The following is a 21897-nucleotide window of genomic DNA, read 5'->3' as shown; positions in this document are numbered from 1 at the left end:
AACAGTGGCCTTCAAACATCATCAACTCTTGTAGCTAAATTTTGTCAGTTATAAATTACGTGGAAAAAATAAATAAATCACTCATGTACTGACTACATTTGATTTGCATGACTGTGTGCCTGGGGAATTCCCCGGCTGCTCCCCACAGCAGACCTCCTGCTGAGATTACAGAGCCCAGTCATGACCCCCCCAGTGACTATTCAGCCTCTGAACCATCAAGACCAAACCAACAGTCTGCCTCTGAACAGGCACCTCTCTGATGCTCGGCTTTTGAACAAAATGACAAACCTGCAGACGACCTGGATGACGAAATAACACAGTGATGTAATTACAATGAAATGGAGTGACATGACAACAGAGACACCACTCAGGAAATAATAATGTGACAACGACACAAATAGGGACCACTGGGTAAAATAAAAGGCCAATAAATAATGTGCAGTGCAAGGAAGAAAAAGTATAAAAATATATATATATAAAACAAAAATTCACCAAACTTCTAGAAATCATACATTCGAAGTGGGCGAAAGTATTAAGTTTTAAAGGTGATGTGTTTTCCTCTGGCAGATACGTCGGTGGAAAAGTTATAAAAGATGACAGCAACGATATGGTACCACACAGAAGCATACACAGACACACACAGGTGACTAAGGGCCTATGTGACTAATCGAAAATACACATCTACTATAAATGCAAACACACAGGCACAAGCAAGGCATGAACAAGTGAATACTGAAACACTGGCACTGAGGAAGATAGATACGCTGAATCCCGCAGCACTCAGAGAGAGAGAGAGAGAGAGAGAGAGAGAAAGAAAGAGAGAGAGAGAGAGAGAGAGAGCAAGAAAAGCTACTAAACAGCAGTCAAAGAGCAATATGCAATGTCAGACAAAAGGTACAGATGGTCCCTGGGCAAAAGGAAAAAATGTATTTTGTATTTCATCCCATGTGAAGAGAAGGGAAGAAGAGAGGGAGTGCTTGGTTGCTTTCATCTTTTGGTTACTCAGCCGTTTTGCCGGGCACAGCTGTTTTCCGGCGCGTCGCTCCTGCTCCGGTCTCCTGTTGGTGTTCTGTGCGCCGCGGCCACGGCCGCGACCACCGCGCTCCGGAGCGCACAACAACGCCGCGACTGTTATCTGATCAGTGTGCCGTGAGTGATCAGAGCTGATTAAAATACACACAGACACACAGGCGCGCGCACGGACACAGAGGGCACTCGCGGGAGGGTGACACTAATGCTGAAGGACTGTCATTTATGTGGAACACGGAGGCGTAAACCGCACGCGGAATGCTTCAAACCCCAAAATATCTGTCAGCCTTCTTCATCCTCTGCTTCCTCGTTTTTTCTCCCGGGAGTAAGTGGGTGGAGGCGTTACTGTCTCAACCCTGTTTTAGTGTTCTTGAGAGAGACAGTGAATCGCCATCTGCGCACACCATAACACACTCGGAATAAAAAGAATATTCTAATGTAGCTTCACTCGAGCTTGTAAAACCGTTTTAATTGTGTTCTGTGGGTTTCTGTGGGGGTTTTTTATAAGCCACGCACCACAAGTCAGATCTATAAAGCCCTTTAAAGAGTTCTGTAATGAAGTCAGTGCTTTTCATAGGCGGGCATAGCAAAGATCCTGACCTCTCTCCCTCTCGGTCCGCTTTTCTCTATACTGCCTGTAATTTGGAGACTGAAGAAATATTCTTACAATAATTTTCCCTCAATTTCTGAAACAGTGAAGCTATTACACATCGTTTACTTTCAGTTCATCCATACCCATGAATCAATTTTAATAGTGGAAAGGGGAAAACTGATAAACTGATCCTCTGAACTGGCTTCGGCTTTCTTCGAATCTAAAGACCTTTTATTTTTTTTTACATCCTTCAGATGACCTCTTACAGGGGGCACATTCATCTCTAAAACCTGATTCCAGAATAAAACAGCCATTTCCTCTCAAATTCAAAACAATATGTTTAGATGTATGTGTGTGGGAAACACCCCGCCATTCTCATAGACCTCACACGGGCACACGGGCAGGTCAGCCTCCAACTAGCCGGGGTTCTCGTGTCTCAGATGGCACCAGTTAGTACGCATCTGTCATCTGAGCTCCAGCTCAGTCAATTACTTATTATTCCACACACATGCACAGAGAAAGGAGGTGTCAAGGTGAATCGATCGATCGGCTTAAAAAAATGAAACTTGCTTCATTTAAATTTCTTGAGCAGTTTTAAATTGTTGGCACACACACAAGCTCCAGTCTGTGATCACCAGGGAATAAAAACCTCTTCATATTTCTGAAGGTGTCACATGCAACTTGCTGCAGTTTGACACTGTTTGGTGATGTATACTTTCCTGCAGGATGGAGAGGTGGGTGAACCGAGTTTTGTGTTGGGTTTCCCTTCATCTGTTGCAGACCAGTTTTCTAACATCACCCAAGCCAAATAGGCTAAACCAAGGGAACCAGAACAACAATAATAACTCATATGATGCAGTGATATTCCAATAACAAATTAGGTGTTTGAGGTAAAGACTGCAAAAAGTTGGCAAATTTGCCTTAACGTTTTGTATTATTAGAGAATAAAAGAAAAAAATATATATATCCAGCCTACTGAGAGTGGGTGTGACATTCCCGGTTTCCAGAGCAAAACAATTAAACAACATTGCTTAAAACTGGCAACAACTTTTCGCCGGCATTTGCATCTCTTACCTTTCCACAGGAAAAGAAGAAGCACCGTCTTCCAGAGGCGACATCCCACCGGCGCGCCTCCCCTTCTCCAGACCATCTCCATCCCTCCTGTCGGTAACAAAAAAAGCTCCGGGACTGTTGACAAAATGGACAAAAAGGTATCTTTGAATATTTTATCGCTCTTCTTCTTCCCCCAGACAGATCACTACCGTGCCGGTGCCATCAATAATCTCATTTTGACCAAACTGCGCTCCCGCTGTGGCTGACCTAAGACACCGCGCAGATGAGGTTGGGAGTAAACTATAAATCCTTCTGGAGTCAGTAATAAAGAAGAAACCCCCGATTAGCAATTCCGGTGCAGGCTAGCTTCTTTCTTTTTTTTAATCCCCCCACCTCAAAAAAGTCTGCGGTGTCTCTCCTTCAAGCCAGAACTGAGGAATTATCCCTTTTCCCCCTTGGTGAGCTTTCTCCACCGGTGCGCTCCTCTGCTTTATTTATCCAAACGGGACGGCTACAGCTGAGGAAACCAGTGTCTCTCCTTTCTCACACTTTTCTTTCTTCCAAAGTTAAAAAAAAAACAAAACAGCAGCGTGGACCAAGAACTCCCCCAGCGAATTAAAAAGTCCACTTCATAGGCGGTTTTGAAACAAGAAAACTCTGTTAGTGAAGGCTCATATATTAAATAAAATCCAAATTCCGCTCGCCCGGCAGCAGCTCCGTCCGCTCTCCCTCTTTTCCTTCCTCCCTCTGTCTATCCTCCGACTATCCTCTTGCTGTGCGTGTTATGTGTGTGTGTGCGTCTGGGCTCAACTTGAGAGGCTGTATACACTCGTCCGCGGGATGGAGGGAGGAGAGGAGAGGACAGAAGAGGAGGAGGTCTGACGCTTCCACCAGCCGGCAGAAGAGGAGGAGGAGGAGGAGGAGGAGGAGGAGGAGGAGGAGGAGGAGGAAGAAGAAGAAGAGGAGGGCCAGCGGAGGCTGTGGGGCTGAGGAGGGTGGAGGGTAGAGGCGGGATTAGGGGGATTTGAGTGACAGTTAAACAGCCAATGCGGTCTAGGAATTTATTTGGTCTTTTTTTCACGTCTTTCATAATTTCTGATTTCCTTTTATGGTTGATTTTTATTAACTATTTCTTCAGTTATGGAGGATGATACAGACACTCATTCTACAGAAAATGTTTAAGTATTTGTAATCTTTTTACAAAACAATAGAAAAAGTGAAAAATCGAAAACAGATTAAAACAGACTAAAATGAGCATTAATAAGCAGCGATTGTAAACAAACGATCCATAGATCAGACTATAGAGATTTAAAGGATTTACTGGAGTTTTTACTGAAGAAAACACTTCGTTTAAAACAAGATTTAAAGTTTAAAACAAGGAAGATGTGCCATAAGAAAAAGCTTATTTCTGTGTATGGTGTGTGTGTGTGCGTGCGTCATGTCAGTTGCGTGTGTGCCACCATTCACGTGTTTATCCTCTCAAAGCCTCTCTCTGCATTATTCATATGAAGACACACGCTACACCTGTTCTCTGTGTAATCGATAGACGCCAACTTCGCACAAGCGCTCATGTTTGTGCACACACGAGCGCGCGCCCTCAAGTTGCGTGTGACAGCATTTACAACTGCAAAACGTGATACACCGGGCACCTTGTAATAAAACTCATTCCCTTTCTATTGATAGGACGGGAGTGTGTGTGTGTGTGTGTGTGTGTGTGTGTGTGTGTGTGTGTGTGTGTGTGTGTGTGTGTGTGTGTGTGTGTGTAAGAGGGGGAGTGTAGAACAAGCCAGAAGAGAGGGAACATTAAGGTCTTCTAAAAGTCCGAGACGATATTTCATAAGACAGCATGCCTGGTTCCCTTTGTCAGCTAAATGTGTAAAAGCTAAAGAGATGACATTGTGACTTATTGAATTGCAAATCAGTCCGTCGGCGGAGGGATGGGAGGATTTCCGGAGACGGAGATACGTGCACCTCCCTGCTTCTCCGCCTGTCTGTCTGACTCCACGGCCTCTACAAGAGACTAAGAAGGAGCGACAGCCCCCCCTAGTGTCACAAAGAAGACACATTAAGTAATGGCATTCTCAGAGGAAGACACCTCTCTGTACCTTCATCCCTCAACTGTCCTTAATGAACAGCATATATGTTTGTCAGTGAAGAATCTCCTCGCCTAAGTGTGTTGATCTTTGAAGTATCCCACATTATTCTTCTGTCACGTCTCTGTTTTTACTGTAATTCTACCATGTGATCTCAGCTGAGCCTGCATGCTCTTTTTCCACTTGTCCTGTTTCATCGCTCACTCACTTTCTCTAAACACAATTTTTCTGGCCTCCCAGTCACAAACCGTCTACTTCTATAAAGTCTTAGCCAACTACCATTCGTCCACGTTATGGAGCAGAAACCAAATCAGTGCATTTTAAAACATTATTTTAATTTCCACTCAGTGACTTTTCCTTCAGCCAGCCGCAGCACTTCCTGTGACTTAAGCTTGAAAGATCTGTTTTTAACCGTTTTCCTCTTGGGGCTGCAGCCGAAACAAGGCATTAGTTCAGCAAGCATGCGGTAAAAAAGTAATATTTGTACAAATACAGTGTCTGTATACCAATGAGGCCCCACTGGCTGCTTGGAGGAAATCTGACACAGAATAAAAAGAATTGCAGATAATTCTCCATGTATCTGGGGACAAAAAAAAAAAAGACAGACTACATCTTTCAAAGGATGAGTAAAAAATTCTGCTGGTAAAAATATGGAGGGCTGGCTAATATAGACATTTGTTCTATACATTTTTCAGCGTATGACCCTGCGACTCACAAAAAAAGTAAAGATGCTGACAACAAACCCTTTTACTCAAGACATGAATGAATTGGGCAATTTGATTTCAAACTATTATTTCACTTGTCACTATTAGAGGAAGCCTGGAGGCAGCAAATATTCATTATATCACAAAAAAGGAAGGCATTCATCACAAAGATTGCATTGTCATTGTGAAGTGTAACTCTTCAAATACAACCTGTAATGGATGTTATGTGATAAATGAAGAGGAATATGATCTGAAAAACTGGCTCTCACCCAGTGTCATGTGACAGGCTGCTGTGCTTCTTCATTGCCAGGCTGACCACAGACACTGACCCGTTCTACTTTCGCACTTCAGTCAGGATGAGTCCCATGCAGCTTGCTTTCTTAATTATAGAAGTCCCACTTTTTTTATGGCATGCTTGTTGGACTAGCAGCACTTTGTCTCTGTTCTCTATTCAAAAAAAAAAAAAGATGTTGCTCTCATTTAAAGGTCTGTTTAAAAGCTGGTTGACAGAGCTTAAGTCTTGAGAGTTTGAGAAAAACTAAGTGATACAAGATGAAAAAGAATAGGTTTTAAAATTTTAAAAGGTCCCATGTTGTATAAAGTGAAGTTCTTGTTTTTTTATTATAAAGCAGGTCTAGGTGCTATATTAATAGTGTGAAACTATTGATGCGCTCAGTCCCATAGAAATGCACACGACCCATATCAGGACTTCCCTAACATTGTGATGTCACAACAAAGCAGTCACCATTCTCAGACATGTCCCAACCCCAGCTCCCCTGGACCCACCATCCAGCCTTGCAGCATTTGGTTTCTCTGAGTGTTTACCTGAAATCTGCTGTATTTTTATTCAATCGCTCAGGAAACAGTCAGCCAATCAGAAGACAGGCTCAGATTGGCTCATTGACCTGTTGTTGCTAGAACTCCAGAGAGAAGCCTGAGAGAGGAAATGTAAAACTACACTGAGATGGTTTCTGGTACTTAAAACCACACATATTTCTTTTTATGGATCAACACATCCACAACACAATGAAACACAGGTAACGTGTTTGATGTTTTTGAATCAGCTGCACATCTTGCCTAACTCAGGAAACACCGAAACACTGATTCAAAGAATTAAAAATCAGGAGATTTATGTGTGCCCATAATTCCCTCCTTACTTTGACTAGTTTGGATTAATTACCATCAACGAATTCAAAGTTATTGTCACAGCCATAAACAATATTTAGTGATAATGCTTTATATCAAGACAGAGAGAACATGAAAGAGACAGACTGAGAAAACTAAACAGCTTTTTGCTTCTCATGTTTAAACAAGTCAGATGTACACTTCAGCTCAATTGCAGAAACACATCACATCAAGTGTAAGAAGCCCTCTTCCATCACTGTCATTCTGCTGCTGTGATGTGCCCACCCCGAGGTGATGCTGGTCATCGCTGCACCCGTCTCAGCTTTTCTCCCCATCACTTCTCAGTGGCGAGCTGACCTTTGCACTGCAGTCATTCTACATCTTCTGTCACGGCCTGAAAACTTATCTTTTAAAGACAATACTTCATATTACTCTCGCCTTGCTGGATCAAACATCCCCTTTGTCGACATGTACTGCTTAGGCTATATTTGTTTCTTCTCAGTGTTGTCTTAAAGTAGAGGAACATTCCTTCCAAAATAATCTTATTATTCTGTTTCTTTTCCTAAACTTTTTAAATCTCAGGAAACAGGCCGTCTTGTATTTACGAACAATATGTATGACACTTACGTCATCCCTCCGGGGAATCATTGTCTCTCCTTCCAGTTGGAAAGTGAGAAGCCAGGATCAGCTGAAGTTTAACCTCCTTGGATCTTAAAGAGAAGAATTACCATCATGTTCGTTTCGGAGACCAAAAGGGTTCAAATCCAGATGCGAGATAAGAGTTGACAGAGACAGAGCTCAGTAAAATTATCTACCTTCTCCAAGAAAGCTTTTTCAGCATAACCTTGCTCCTTAGTCAAACGGTTTCTCTCACTCAACGCGAGGGAGCTGCCACGACTGTACGACTTCTACCAAGAGACTCAGGCCTGGTCAAATTTAATCTTACTCATATCATGTGGCAACCCACCAGAAGCAGGTCTGCAAAGTGTACTGTGAAAGGTCCAGCCCAATGAGTATCACATTTTCAATTTCACGGTCATTGTTGAACAAAGGCCATGTCTGCATGAAGTTTCTCGGCTGTCAGGGTTGTGGAAATTTGCACTCTCTAATTGTTCAACTAAAACAATTTTAAATACAAAAAAAAGCTTTTACACAGCCTCTTCAAGGCGGGACTGTTGCGCCTTTATTCCACCTCGCCATTCTGTTTAAAAAAGTACGAACGTGTTACGAGGGAGGCATTTCTGCAATGGTTTACTGTAAAGAAGCAAAGGCAGCATAAGAAGGGGTTTTCTTCACAGCAATAGAGTGGACTCTCTGTATAAAAGGGGCTTATGTATTAAACATGTATGCACTAAACTGGAACCTATTGCAGACACGGTTATGTGTAAATGCTAAAGCTAACTTGATACATAGTCAGCCTAAAATCTTTGAATAGAGCTGCTTTTCAGTCCAGTATAGCTCAGCGGCTTCAGCTAGGCAATAAAAATGCTACTGTGAGCTATTTGGTTTCCACTGTTGTTTGTATACTATATAATAAAAATGCAATTGAGCCAGGTAATCTTATATAAACGTATCCATGATTTAACAGCTTTGTGTTGTCTGTACTGTCAGCCGAGCCCAAACCTGGACATTAAATGTATTAATTGCACGTATTGAGTAAGCTCAGATCATTAAAATTTATATTTGCTTGCCTTTTGTAAGCCTTTATGAGTCCAAGTTAACATCATAAAGTTTATGTGTAGCTAAACTTGTAACTCCACTTCCCTCAGAAAAGTAATTGTGATACTCCATGACTTTCACGAACAGTACTCAGCCAGTTCTGTACCACTCCACCACAGTGCACATACAGTACATTCATTTAAAAGCACAACGAAGGGCGAAGAGAAGCAACAAGGCTGAGAGAGGGCACTCATATTGTGCTTCTTAGATGCTGCTCTTGGGTCAAAAAAGCGTTTGTGTATGAGCACATGAGGTTTGTTTGATGCAGCAGAAAGGACTTTCATTCTTATATTCAAGTGCCGAGAGAGACGATGAGTGGAGAGCGACGCAGACAGTGCTCCTCTCTCTCAGGTCAAATGTCTCTTGTAGAAATTCTGTCGACAGCTTGTTCAAATGATACACTCCACTCTGAGGCTGGAGGAAGATGACCGCCACTGACAAACTTCCCTATTTACTTGTAATTCCCTCTCTTGCCTATCTTGCCTTTTCTCCCTTGCTCCCTCTGTCTCTCCCTCTCTCTAGTTAGAAAACTATAGCCATCTCTTTGCTCACTGGAGCAAACTGAATACATTAGAATCCAATTAAGGCTGGTGAAGAGAACTGCTCATGCTTAGAGTGTGAAGTCATGTATGTGTGTGTGTGTGTGTGTGTGTGTGTGTGTGTGTGTGTGTGTGTGTGTGTGTGTGTGTAAGAGAGAGAGACCATGTGTGTTTGTGAGCTCATGTGTGTTGATCATGTCTGATAGCTTATGCCCAGCCAGACTGTGAGGAGGCATGTCTGTGTGGAAATTTTTTGGAGACAGCTTGAGCCTTTGTGTAAATCATGGCCTGCTGTGCATGTGCATCTTAGTGTGTTTGTGTGTGTGTGTGTGTGTGTGTGTGTGTGTGTGTGTGTGTGTGTGTTCATGTGTTTTGCCATTACACGTGCTGTCATAGTGCACTGAGTCGCTGACAGGGGAAGTCGTTCTGTCTCACTCCAACCAGTTTCTGTTGCCATATTAACGCACTGCAAGACCACTGTCAGGCACGGTAAATCAGACATGTCTGTGGGTGTGTGTGTGTGTGTGTGTGTATGTGTGTGTGTGTGTGTGTGTGAGAAAGGGAATCAATAACTCAGTGTTGCATTATGCACTGCCCATGTTCAATTTGAAATTGGGGACAGAGTGTGCACACATACAAAAATACACAAACATACACTCTCACGTCTGAAGATATCACAGATGAATACACACAGCTGGAAGATTAACACTTTACTAAACACACACATACACCATGATCAATCCACATATATGCACAAACTGGTATGCACCATCAATAAATGCACATGCACATCCACGTACAGACCAAGTCAGTCAGTGCAGACTGCCAAAAACACACACACAAACAAGAACAACCATAACTTAATTATCGCTTTGTTTCACTAGTTTCTTCTTTCATCTCTTCTTCTCTCTCCTTCTTTACCTTCTCTCTATGTCATGTCCTCTTCACCTGCCTTCTCCTCTTCCTATCTCCCTCCTTTCTTCCACTCTGTAATAGTCGCCAGCTTGCTTTCCTTTGACAATATAAGGATTTTAAAAGTAATTCTCTTATTAAGACAAAGTGCTCAAAGCTGGTGGCAGGACATTTCATTCACAGGAACACATTAATATTTGTGCACTGTGTCTTCATAAAATGCTTGCTGTATTTATTTTGGAGAATGGAGAGCTACTCTATATGTCTGGAGAGACACTGAATGTCCTTTGTGCATTTCTGGCATCAAAAAAGGTGAATAACTATGTGTGTTTGTCAGAAAGCTCTGATTTACATTCATAAGGTTAAATACAGTCACATGAAGGATCTGTCCAGTGCAATAGTCTTCTGTATGGCGCCTGAGCAAATTGTAGTTATCGCAGAAGGAAAAGATTCATTCCACCTATCCAGATTTTACGGACTTTTTAAAAGCACCTTGTTTCAGGTTTAATTCTAACTTCCTGGATATCTCCACCTCTTCATGTATGCACTGTTGCTGACAGTTACAATCTTTAATCTGGAAGTATGGGGAAAGGCTGTGAAAACAGCCCAACAGAATTGTAATTTTCATCTGAACCTTTCTTGTCGATGTGCACTGAATATTTCAAAATATATGGATACATTTTGTGTTCTCTTTTAATGAAATTCACACCACAAGCCTTAAAAAGTCTTCTTCTCTTTCTATACATACATACATACATACATACATACATATAAATATTTAATTTGTGAGTGAAAATAAAGACTAAATAATAATAATAATAAAAGACTAATAAAAACCTGAATGTCTGCACATGCACTCAGCAGCCTTTTGAGCAAAAGGTTAAATGTATGTGTTGCAGCCATGATGACAACATGGTCTCTTCTTGACTCTCCTGTACAGCTTCTGTCACCGCGAACACACACCAACAGCGGCCTGAGATCAATTACAGAGAAACCTCTAGCCCCTCCTCACTTCTCCTCTCCCGCTACAGATGCAATTTACTTGCCCACCGTAAATCAATGGAGACAAGTGGGGCTAATTTGACCATTTGATGTCAATTTGGCCTTGACCCCTCCCCATCACACACACAGGGCCACACACTCACACTCCCACACACACATACCCAACTTAATGACTAGCTGCACCAGAGTTTATTACGCAGAACTGAGAACCACCCTTCAGTCTTACTGGCAAATACACACAGACACACACACAGACACACACACACACACATGAACATATATGCACAAAAGCACCCTCCTTACTGTTTCATGCACACACTGACACACACCAACATAACTCATGGCCCCACTGCCTGAGATTTCCATATTGGTTCTGTCAGAGACGATTTTGTTTACAGGGCCCTTTGGATGAAATAACAGCACCGAGTGCCATCAATTACTGTGAGAGAGAGTATAGAGGGCAGGAGACAGAGGAATGGGACAGGGCAGGAAACTAGGGAGGAAAGTGAGAGAGAGTGTAGAAGATCAAGAAACGATGGAGAGGAGGCTGGGAAGTGGAGGAGAAGGATCAAGAGGAGGGATAGAGAAGGTGGATGGAGAAAAGAAGGGAGGAGGACATGGGAGGAGGGAGACAGAAAAACAGGGCCTGAGTGAGAGATGGATTTATTTTCTGTACATAAGTGGCTAAAACTGAGTCCAAGTTATCTCTGCCCTGGCCAAGGTCTGTAAACCAAGGTCCGAAAAGGTTCAGTGGCATACAAAAGTCACCAAAACAATCATTCATACTGTCAGCAAGGTGTGACTAAGCCCAGTGAAAGCGGCCACCAAACACACAAAAAGAAATAGTGACGAATAAAGTAAGACTATTTACACAAGGGCCAACAAAAAATAATATAGCCAAGACCATTAGCCCGCGCTAGCATTGCCTCTATATGCGCCACAGCAATGCTAACAGTTATCCAGCTAGCGATAGCAACATTTGCCGGACACATTCATGATATCAATAACAGCAAGTTAGCTAACAATGTCATTCTTTTCTGTAGCTGGTCACTAATGAAGGCACATATGTAACATCATGTATCAAGTTACTTACCTTCAGAGGGGAAGAAAAGCCTGTTCCCGAGTCCAGCTGGAGCCCTTTAGCAGCTCATATGACTCTCCATCTCTGGACTTATCCACATTGACTTAGCTGGTAAAGACACTGATGCAGCCGGTAAAAAATTAAAAACTTTATGGATGTTTTTGACAGGCCACCTTTTTAGCCCCATTAGTTCCCATAGCCAGTCCGCCTGTTCTCTGGTCTTACATCCCTCTTTGTCGGAGGTCTTTTTAGACTAAAACATGTTTTCTTCAGTGGAGGAAATTCTAACAGGTGGCTTTCACCTGAACGCTGTTAACTGCACTGTGCGATTCTGTTGACAAACGTGGGGAGGGCCAATGGTTTAAAAGGAAGGGCCTCAAGTGCACTGACACGCACACACATGCACGAGCTGCTACAAGACATACCAAAACAAAGAACAGAGAAGCAGATCACCACACCTTCAGAGGGGGCGTGGCTTCGTTCTCTGCTCAGGACACCATTACCCCTAATACTTGTTTGCTGCCATATTATTGTTTAAAATCTCCTTTACAGAACTTTTAAGAGTAAGGGAGGTGTCAGTCAAGCTTAGACTGTGCTCTCCCACAAAGTGCTGAAAACAGGACTAATGGGTTGTAAAGCATTAGAAGTATCTAATGAGGGTTTGTTGAATCAAATGACTTGACTCACACCAGAGCACCAACCTTTTAAAAAGCAAACCACCAGGCCACCCCTCTGACTTGAATGCCAGTGCAGTTGAAATGCACTGTGCTTTCGTATCGCATTTTTGTTGTCAGGTTTTGACGGCACCACAGAGAGACAGAGCAGTGCACCACTGTGAGAAGCATTGCAACACTTCAATGAACAATCCCTCCAGATTCATGATATCATTTTACAGATATTTCTGTGCTTAAAGTCTTAGAAAATGCTCACAGGCCCTGTTGTCAACAAATGTTGATATTCACCGTGAACCTTGTGGGTGTTTGAATCCAGTCTGTGTCTTCCTGTCCGCCTGACTATTTGCATTGTGTGTGTCTGTGGATGTGTACTCCAAGAAAGTCACATTGTTGGACAAGAGATTCAGTGCAGATTGTAGATAAGGTTCCTGATGATTACTCAACCATTCTTCATCCCATCCGGTACACACACACACACACACACACACACACAGTCTTTTTTGTTTCTACCATGTAATATATCTGCTCACAGACCTCACAGACATGCTGACACTTGACAGAAGGAGGGATATCAAGAGCTTTCCCATTGTATATCCTTCTTAAATTTTGTTTACTGGTAGAATGAGAGAAATTCCTAACACCACTCTCCACTGCAGAATCATTTTTTAAATCTTGTTCATCTGCAAGTTATTCTGCAATAATCTGATTCAACAAGTACAACTAACTGCAATAAATATTTAATTTTTGTTTCTACTTTGCCTGTTATTCCTATAATAAGTTTTTTTAAGAAAAAAAACATTTCAAGGAGGTAGCAAGGAGTTATAGTAGTTCTTCAAATTGTTTGGTTTCCTTCAAAATGCAATGATCAACCTTGAGCTATGAATGAGTAGAAATATTGAATCTTCATTATTCCGAACAAAATACTCCTTCAGCCTCGAGTGATGAAGGAGGAAAACCTGAGTGTGACTACTTTAGTTTTGTAAGACGTGTATTGAAGCTGACACTAGTCCATACTGTGCTTGCTGTGTGTGCAGTCTCAATGATGAAGCTAAAGCACAACAGTGTCCAGCCTCACAAATTGGTGTCTGTCAACACCACAGATGAATCAGCTTTGGACACATGTCATTCCAAATAGGATGTACAATAGATGATTGACAGTTGTCTCCTACACTGAGACATCAACATGAACTATTCCTACGTCTGACTGGGCAAAGACACCACTGACTAAGTTGTCGTAGGTATTTGGTGATGATTTTTCCAGCTGGAACGACATGGCAGAAATAAGACATGCAGTTACAGAATCATGCTTCATTCAGTCATGTTTTAATCCTTGTTAGTCAGCTTTGAGTGTTTGGAGCGGTGGTGAGTCATGTGATTGCCTGAATGTTTGCAGATTGAACACATACATCTGAATGACCTCAAACGGACTCTCAACTGATTCAGACTAAAATTCTGCAGCAAAAACTGGAGTTTGCAAGATGTGGTGCAGCTGTGTGAAGCTACTGAACATCTGAATTAGAAGAATTCTTATTGAAAGTTCATGTCATGATAACTGTATTGATAAGTAACTGCATAATACATAGTTTGACCATTCTGATTAATGAAAGAAAAGTAAAGGGGAGGTTGTTTTTCTGTAAAACAGCGACAACACATCAACACATCATTTTGAATAACAAGAGTGTTTGTCATCAGTACTTGATTCATTAATATACACACATATATAAAAATATGCCTCAGACCTTTGAAAATGGACTGAGGCATAAACAAAGAGAATGAGTCTGAGAGAGACATTTCACATTTTAACATTTCACAGATGTACACATCGAGTTAGATAGTGTTCATGTATCTGAACAAACACACACGCACACACATGCGTGGTAGCGATTCAAACAAACATCCAATTTGCTGGGCAGATTATCCAGGGGGCCTCAATGTTTGCCACCTGAGAGGGGGTGGGAGGTGTCTCATCAGGAAGGTGCTAATATCAATTTTACACACACACACATAGACACACTCGCACACACACACACAAACGTGGCCAGTAAATATTAATTCTCGACAGAAGCCCACCGCGACTGGCAACTTAATTACACTCATTTCACTGTGATTGTCTCCCACAGGAGCGCAGGAACACACTCACACACACACACACACACACACACACACACACTCAGTTAAGACAATTTGGCCCGAACACTGTGAATTAAGGATATTGTCATATTGGATCATTTCCCCTGTGAGCAAGTGACTGTGTGTGTGTGTATGCTTGTGTTCCTGTGTGCGGCAGGAACCAAAGGCTGCAATTAGCAGCTGCAGCAACACAATGTTATTCTAACAAATACTTTTGCTTTCCGTTTGCAGTGATTCATCTCTCGTTTTACACATTTAAGTTATACTTTCCTCTACAATAAGGTGAGTACACTGACAATAGATAGTCTTAAATTGCTGCTGCAATCGCAGAATGATAATTTAGCGGATAATTGAGAGGCCCTTGAAAAATGGAAAAGACTTGTTGAGCAAACTTAAAAAGACTGTTTTCTAAATTGAAGTCATTCGAGTATGATGGTGAGGAAGATTGCAGGGAAATCTGATTATTTAAATGTTTAATTACTAGTTTGAGGTAAATTTCCTTTTAAGTTCTTTTCAAAACTAAATACTCTTTAAAGAGTTAGGTATTCTCTGAGTTACTTTGAGATGAAGTGCTGCAATTTATTTCCCTATTTCAATTATAAGTCATAATTTGTCCTTAATCACAACAGTAGTCTCAAAATGCTTAATGGGACCACATAAAGAAAAAACAAGGACACTTTGCTTGAGTGTGGAACAATTAACAATAGAAAAACTTTAAATAGAAACAAAAAGGTACCTTAGAAGAAACCTTAAAGAGTCAAAATGGAATGAAGCACAAATAAAAAAGCAAAAGGAAAATGTGAGTCTCATTTGGAAAATACATTTCTTGACAATTATCCCCCGCTTATGGCCACATCATGAAAGTAAATTCTGTCAGGCAGATCTCGCTCTGACCGTAGCTTCACCCATACGCGACCCCAACCATGGGTATGATTAGGCAATTGTCACAGTCCCGGGGTGGTTGTTTGTCTGATTGATTGGTTGCCAACCATCAAGAAGGTAGGACTTCTTCCCTGTCAGGGGACAGAAAGCAAGAAAGAAAGAGACAGAGAGGGAGGGGGGAAAAATGCAAGGTCAGTGTGCTGACCTGAATAGTAAGCCTGAACTCTTATGTATTCTGGTTTAGTTTCTGTTTTTCATATGTTAACCTGGATAAACTGAAACCAATGGCAAGTTGTGAGCCAACTAACCTATAGGGTCTCGGTCTTCTGTGTCAAAGTCCTGTGTTTTACTGATCAGTTCATCCAACCCAACGTCCCCCTAATGCTTAACTTTGTCACTCTATATGCTACAATTCCTCCTTTACTTCCATCATACTTAGCAAGGCCACAAAAGGCCTCCAAACAATAAAATATAGCTATCGATCACAATAAACCGCTTGCACAGACGACCGATGGACAACTATGTCCACTACCAAGACGTTTTTTTTTCTCTTTAGTCAACAAATACTGACACTCAATATATGCTGTGTCCTCTTTGTAGGTGGTCAGGCTGCAAGGCCTAGTATTTAATTCCCCTAGATGTAGCAACAAATGATTACTCTTGTGGTTAAACACACCTGAAATAACTGATCGTTTTTGCCACTTGGAGGCAACAGAAGAAATTTGACATATCACCATTTTATATGGCTGACTCCTAAGAAAATAATTTTTTTTTCTGACTGCTGCACTTGAAAATGATGAGCAGTGAGTGTGAACCAAAACAGTAATGTTATGGACTGGACAACTCACTATGAAGCTCTGTATAGCCGAGAGGAGCTGCATATTTTCTGTAGGTTCATCACTATGAGCGACCCTTTTGACATCGTCACATTGTCATTCGATACATTGCTATTATAAAATATTTATTTTAGCTCCTTTAAGGTTAGGGAAGGCTTATGAGTACGGTCGTGCCCTCGTGAAAGTTGCTGCATGACCACCCGCCAGGCCCATGTCCACACACTCACTTTCCACTTCACTAAGGGAACACTACTTCACTGCATCCACTCCTGACCTCTGTGCTGCAGAAATGTAATTCCTAGGGATACTGAGCTAGTTCTTGGTAAGCCCGAGCTCAGACCAAAAATAGCTCTGCATTATAAAAACGCAAGGGAAAAGATAACATACAAACTGGGAATTCAAGTTTAAAGGCTAACACAGCGACTCTGATGCAATGAAAGTACAGCAGTGTCAGCACAGTTACAGCGAAGACAGGACCGTGGCGATTGCCTTAAAGGGTAAGAGCAGAAGCCATGCTGTGTTGGTGGCATTTCCCACAATTCATTTAAACAATGTCAACAGAATGGAGAGTTTTCTCTTGCTGAAAAAATAAAAGCAGAAGTTAAAAGAGTGCAACTTACTTAAAATACACAGTCTGTGCTTTTGTTGACTTCCTATCTGATTAGGATTGCTACTGATACTGTTGATAAGTGTGTAAAATGGTGAATGTGCAAGCAAGACGTTTGATATAGAGGGCTCATAAAAAATTATTAGTGATGAGTCAGATTACTATGAATCCATTTTTTCTCTTTTTTGCCGTCAGTACACTGTAGGTCTTCACAGTTTGGCAAATTATTCAGAGTTGCAAAACGCTTAAAAAGGATCAAGCTTTTACATTTCAAATCAATGTTTTAGATAAAGTTGTCAGACTTTTACAATCCAAACAGAGAAAGATGGAAAATGAGAATAGAGAAGAAGAAAGAAAGATGGAGTTAGAAAGTGAGCAAACAAGAAAAAGGTGGAGGGACAAGGAGACAGAGTGAGATGGAGGTACATAGATAGAGACAGAGGCATACAGGCAGATGGAGAGAAGAGCGAGCAAATAAGAGCGAGTTAGCAATGGATGGATGCTGTGATAGCAGTGAAAGTGAGCAGGACAGGAGTTGTTTTGAGTTGGTTGTTTGGACAGATGGCTGTCTGTGTGCTAATTACAGACTGAGTGCTTGACACTGTGAACACAATCAAAGAGGAAACTAGCTTTATTTGTTCAGCTTCACCCACACGTAGGCGCGCGCACGCACGCACACACACACACACACACACACACACACACACACACACACACACACACACACACACACACACACACACACACACACACAAAAGGCACTTACACACACTAAACACCAATGAAAACAGTTTGCCCATTCCACAAAGAGGCACGGGCAAACAGACATAGAAACACACACATTCATACACATAACGAGGCACAAACAGGGACCTACCGAAGAGGCAATGCTCTGTGTATGCACACTCTTTTCAAAAACGTACAAAGCAAATGAAAACGCCACAGTTGGCACAAATGCTGGAGGACAACCAGATCACATAGACCTTCTCTTGTGTAATCTCTCCTGCAGAAAAACTATTTTCATCCTTTTTTAGAAAGAAGCGTCCTGCCTGGTTAACTTATCAGCTGCATGAAATCGTCCCTACTTACTTTTCCCATATTTACCTCCCTCTTATCTGATTCTACTATGCGTCCATCTCTGCATCTTCTACCTAACCATTTCAGTACAAAGCCTTCGTCGGGGTTTACAAGGGTAAAAGTACAGGTTATCAACACTACAAGAAGCCTGGAACTCTATCAGTGAGAGTGAGATTGGTGCACCTCGTACACAAGAAGTACACAACAAAATATTAGCCTCCATAAAGAGCAAAAATCGATAGTCTATGCATACTGAACACACATGTTGAGATTTCCTTACACACCAAGAATGAACTGAAACATGTCAGATAATCAATGGTTTCAGCTTCTTAAATATGACAGTTGCACAGGTTCATTTCTGTGTTTTGTATTGATGTTGGTTCTGTACTTTTTAGAGTACAATATACAAAACAAACAATAGCCATGGGGCAGCTGTGGAAAATTGAAATTTTTTTTTTACTATTTTCTGACTAAACAATTTACTGATATTGATTTGGAAAAAATAATAGAAATAGACAGACAGACAGACAGACAGACAGACGGATAATAATTGTTCCCCTACATAAACCATGTGTGGGTGTTTATGTATCGTGTTTGAATGTGGAGAGCACGATGAAAATGACACCAGCATCACACACATGTTAAGCAATGTTAAAAAGTGTCACCAGAATTAACGCTTGCTGCTTACCCCGAGGCCTAATAATAGACGTGTGTGATACATTTGAGAATTGTCTGGCAGCAGTGACAAGACACTTTGTTTATGTGTGAGTCAGTCGATCTTAGCAAAGCTTCTATAGTGCTGTGAGTCCTAATGAATCATCCAAATGATTCAATATGATCTTTTTTTCTTTTCTTTTTTTTTAAATGGCGAAGTTGACATTTCAAATCTGTAAAGATACAACAGCTGTTGAGCCGGTCTCAGTTCTGGAGTTTGCAGGACTTTCAGAAACAGAAAAATATAGACAGAGATGATGCCCGTCTGTCAATATAGTCATACTTGCTGAAGCATGTGTAATCGGTGGTCGAATCCTGGAAGAGGACATCTGTTCAATACGGCCCGTTAAGATGAGCTGCTGAGATCAACCACTCATGTACAGTCTTGATATGAAAGGAAATTTTTTATCTAATTTTGTTGACCCTGATTTCTTCTATTAATTCCACAATGACTTAATGTATCTTCAGTGTTTTTTGATCAAGAGGTCAGTCCATAGGTACATAGGAAAGTGTTAGTTGTGAGGTTCCCTTGTAAAACCCAACAGCACAACCATGACAAAAGACTGAACCAACCACACACCTCCTTGATCCTGCAGGTTCAGTTCAGTTCAGGAAAAGGCACTGACAATAATCGCAGAAATAACACAAAAGCTTACAAAGGAGCGCTTTATACCCAAAAAGCGGCAACCCATTCCATACTCCTTCACTGGCTGTGTTATAAGTATATTGCCCTTCGGCCAGTTAGATCATCACTAAAGGACCACAAGAGAAACCCATATTAACAAAGAAATGACAAGTTCTCCTTATTACATGAACAACAACTAACCATGGAACCATGAAAACTTGATGAACTCTGCCCATCACTGAGACTACAAGTCAAAACACCTAGAGCAACCTCAGGGCTGATGTCCCTGAACCACACCAGATGTATGTGCAACAACCAGCAGCCTTCATGGTTACATCATAGGACAGCAAAGTTCTACCATAAGAAAAGACCACACTCAACCCATGGTAGATTTACATCAGACAAAATGGACATTCCACCACATATTGTAAGCCATAAGATGAAGATAATGAACCATAGCAGTCTGAAGTGGCGGTGAAAATGATTGACAGGTCTTACAGTTGGAAGAAAAAATGATTTTTGTTCTGGGTAGTGTGGTGCTGGAAAACTGTACCCTTCATGGTTTATTGAAAGCTGTCAATAACCTGTCCAGCCCCCGGTTCTCTCCCCCAAGTGTTTTCAGTTATGGCTTTCTTATTAAACCTGTGCTCAGGTTAAAGGTGGGTGGAGATATGCTGAGGGTTTGAATAGTAGGGCTCCAACTGCATGTACGTAAAATTAATAAGTTAAGGGGGAATTTGGTGTTTATTGTTTTTGGCAAAGTCAAAGACCTAATAAAAAGACAAACCGTAACATTGCTGTTTGAAGTTCAAACACTTCCTCCCTTCTTTTTCCTACCTCTCTTGTCATCCTTCCCTCCGCCTCTCTCTTCATGTACCCCTCCCTGACTCTCCCCTTTCTTATTCCTCCCTCCCACTCCTTCCAAGGCCATGTGAAAGCTTGTTGCATTTGGAAGCCACTCGACACATTCCCACATCCCTCCACGGCTCAGTCACCTCCAAGCAGCCTCATTAGCAGAAAACATAACGAGCGGGGCCTTAATGAGCCTAACGAGGGCCTAACGAGGTGTTGGTGTCTGTCGTTACCGTGGCGTCTGGTCTCGCCTCGTCAGGCAGCCGTAGAAAACAAGGTGCCAGGCGCCAGATGTTGTGTTAGTTTGTGATGTTTGTTTGCTTATTTTTCACCTGTTTTTTTTAAGAATACAAGCAGTTTTTCTTTAATTTATGTGTCTATTGATAACATCCAAAGGCAATGATGATATCATGAGTGTGAAAGTCAAAGTCAGGTTGCAAGGCTGACAGGTCAAAGAGAGCTGACAAATTTTGGCAATTGAGGCAGGAAAACTGTGAGTTCAACCTTGACGACAAAATAGTCATATTTAATAGAATGTCATTACATTAATATTATTTTGAAAGAATTTAGTTACAACAAATTTGATATTCACAATGACAGAGCAGTTTCCTCTGGTATTTATAACTATAATTTAGGACTGACTGGAAAATGAATGCGTCTTTCATCCGTTTTTAAATAAAATTGTTGGTTTTGGTGTGTATGTGTGTGTTTATGTAAAGTGGTGTCTGGACCCCAGGTTTCACTACCATCTGCCATTTTGTCCTTAGTGACACAACCGGGTCACATATATTCCTCTCTCCATCTCACAGAAATAAATCTGGATTTGGGATCTAGACTAAACCTATTCAGCTATCATTAATGTTATGCTGACCTGAGGATTATTTTCAGTGACCTGTATATAGAATAGCTCGGTTCACACAATATAAATATATATATATAAATAAATTAATATTCAAAACAGATTATTATGGATTATGTCATCAAGAGTGACAGCATTTATTCCATATGTTCAGTACTGATAGATGCAGGAAGCTAAAGAAAAAACCCACCCTGGCATGCCCAGTGTTGTGTCAATGACTTTAATGTTTTCTCTTAATCTGTATTATCATCTTATTCTTCCTCTTCAGTTAGTGAGTATTTCATTTGGTTCCGGACTCAACAACCTCAACAACTAGGGTTGCGAACCATCCTATGAACACAGAATCATCCCATAATTGGAAATTGGAATAAGACGTGTTTCCATATTGAACTGATACAGGCCTATATTCTTGGGACTTGATTCAGTGCAAATCTATGGGAGATAAATATACAAGTTATACAATTAAAACAGGGCAATTTGTAGGAGACAGAACGAAAACCTTCTATTCTCCCTCAGCCTGACTGTCATGTTATGTTTCACTACCCAAATTAACAATGCGCTTCCTATGAGTCGTGACTCACAACCAGTGTATCTGGGCCAATAACTTTGTTGTTTTTGCTATTTTTCTACTTGAAGCTTAAACAGAAGAAGAAAAGAGTAGCTGTCTTAAAAACCACTCAGTTGCCACTGACCAGTTTCAAGCTTGTGCAAAGCAGCGTAGCAACAGGCATTAAGATATGAATGCTTAAACTCTTGTCAATATTGACATGCTGCACATTGTTAGTTCAGATA

General features: G+C 41.3%; 1 protein-coding gene across 2 annotated transcripts in view; it reads right to left on the bottom strand.

Annotated features, from left to right (window-relative positions):
• The window catches only part of si:dkey-215k6.1 (transmembrane protein 132D), a 259302-nt gene extending 247048 nt beyond the window's left edge, over window positions 1-12254 (bottom strand). The window contains exons 1-2 of one of the 2 annotated variants that reach the window (XM_056375613.1): window positions 11862-12254; window positions 2696-2809 (exon numbers count right to left, since the gene is read on the bottom strand). In XM_056375613.1, the coding sequence (XP_056231588.1) occupies window positions 2696-2777 (82 nt within the window). In that variant the 5' untranslated portion in view covers window positions 2778-2809; window positions 11862-12254. Of the gene's footprint in view, window positions 1-2695; window positions 3517-11861 lie in introns of those variants that run through there. The other variant, XM_056375611.1, reaches the window with a different exon arrangement.
• Between the last annotated feature and the right edge of the window lie 9643 nt (window positions 12255-21897).

This window comes from Seriola aureovittata, chromosome 5 (assembly GCF_021018895.1).
Source record: "Seriola aureovittata isolate HTS-2021-v1 ecotype China chromosome 5, ASM2101889v1, whole genome shotgun sequence".
Taxonomy (NCBI): Eukaryota; Metazoa; Chordata; class Actinopteri; order Carangiformes; family Carangidae; genus Seriola; species Seriola aureovittata.
This window is presented reverse-complemented; position numbering and strand designations above follow the sequence as displayed.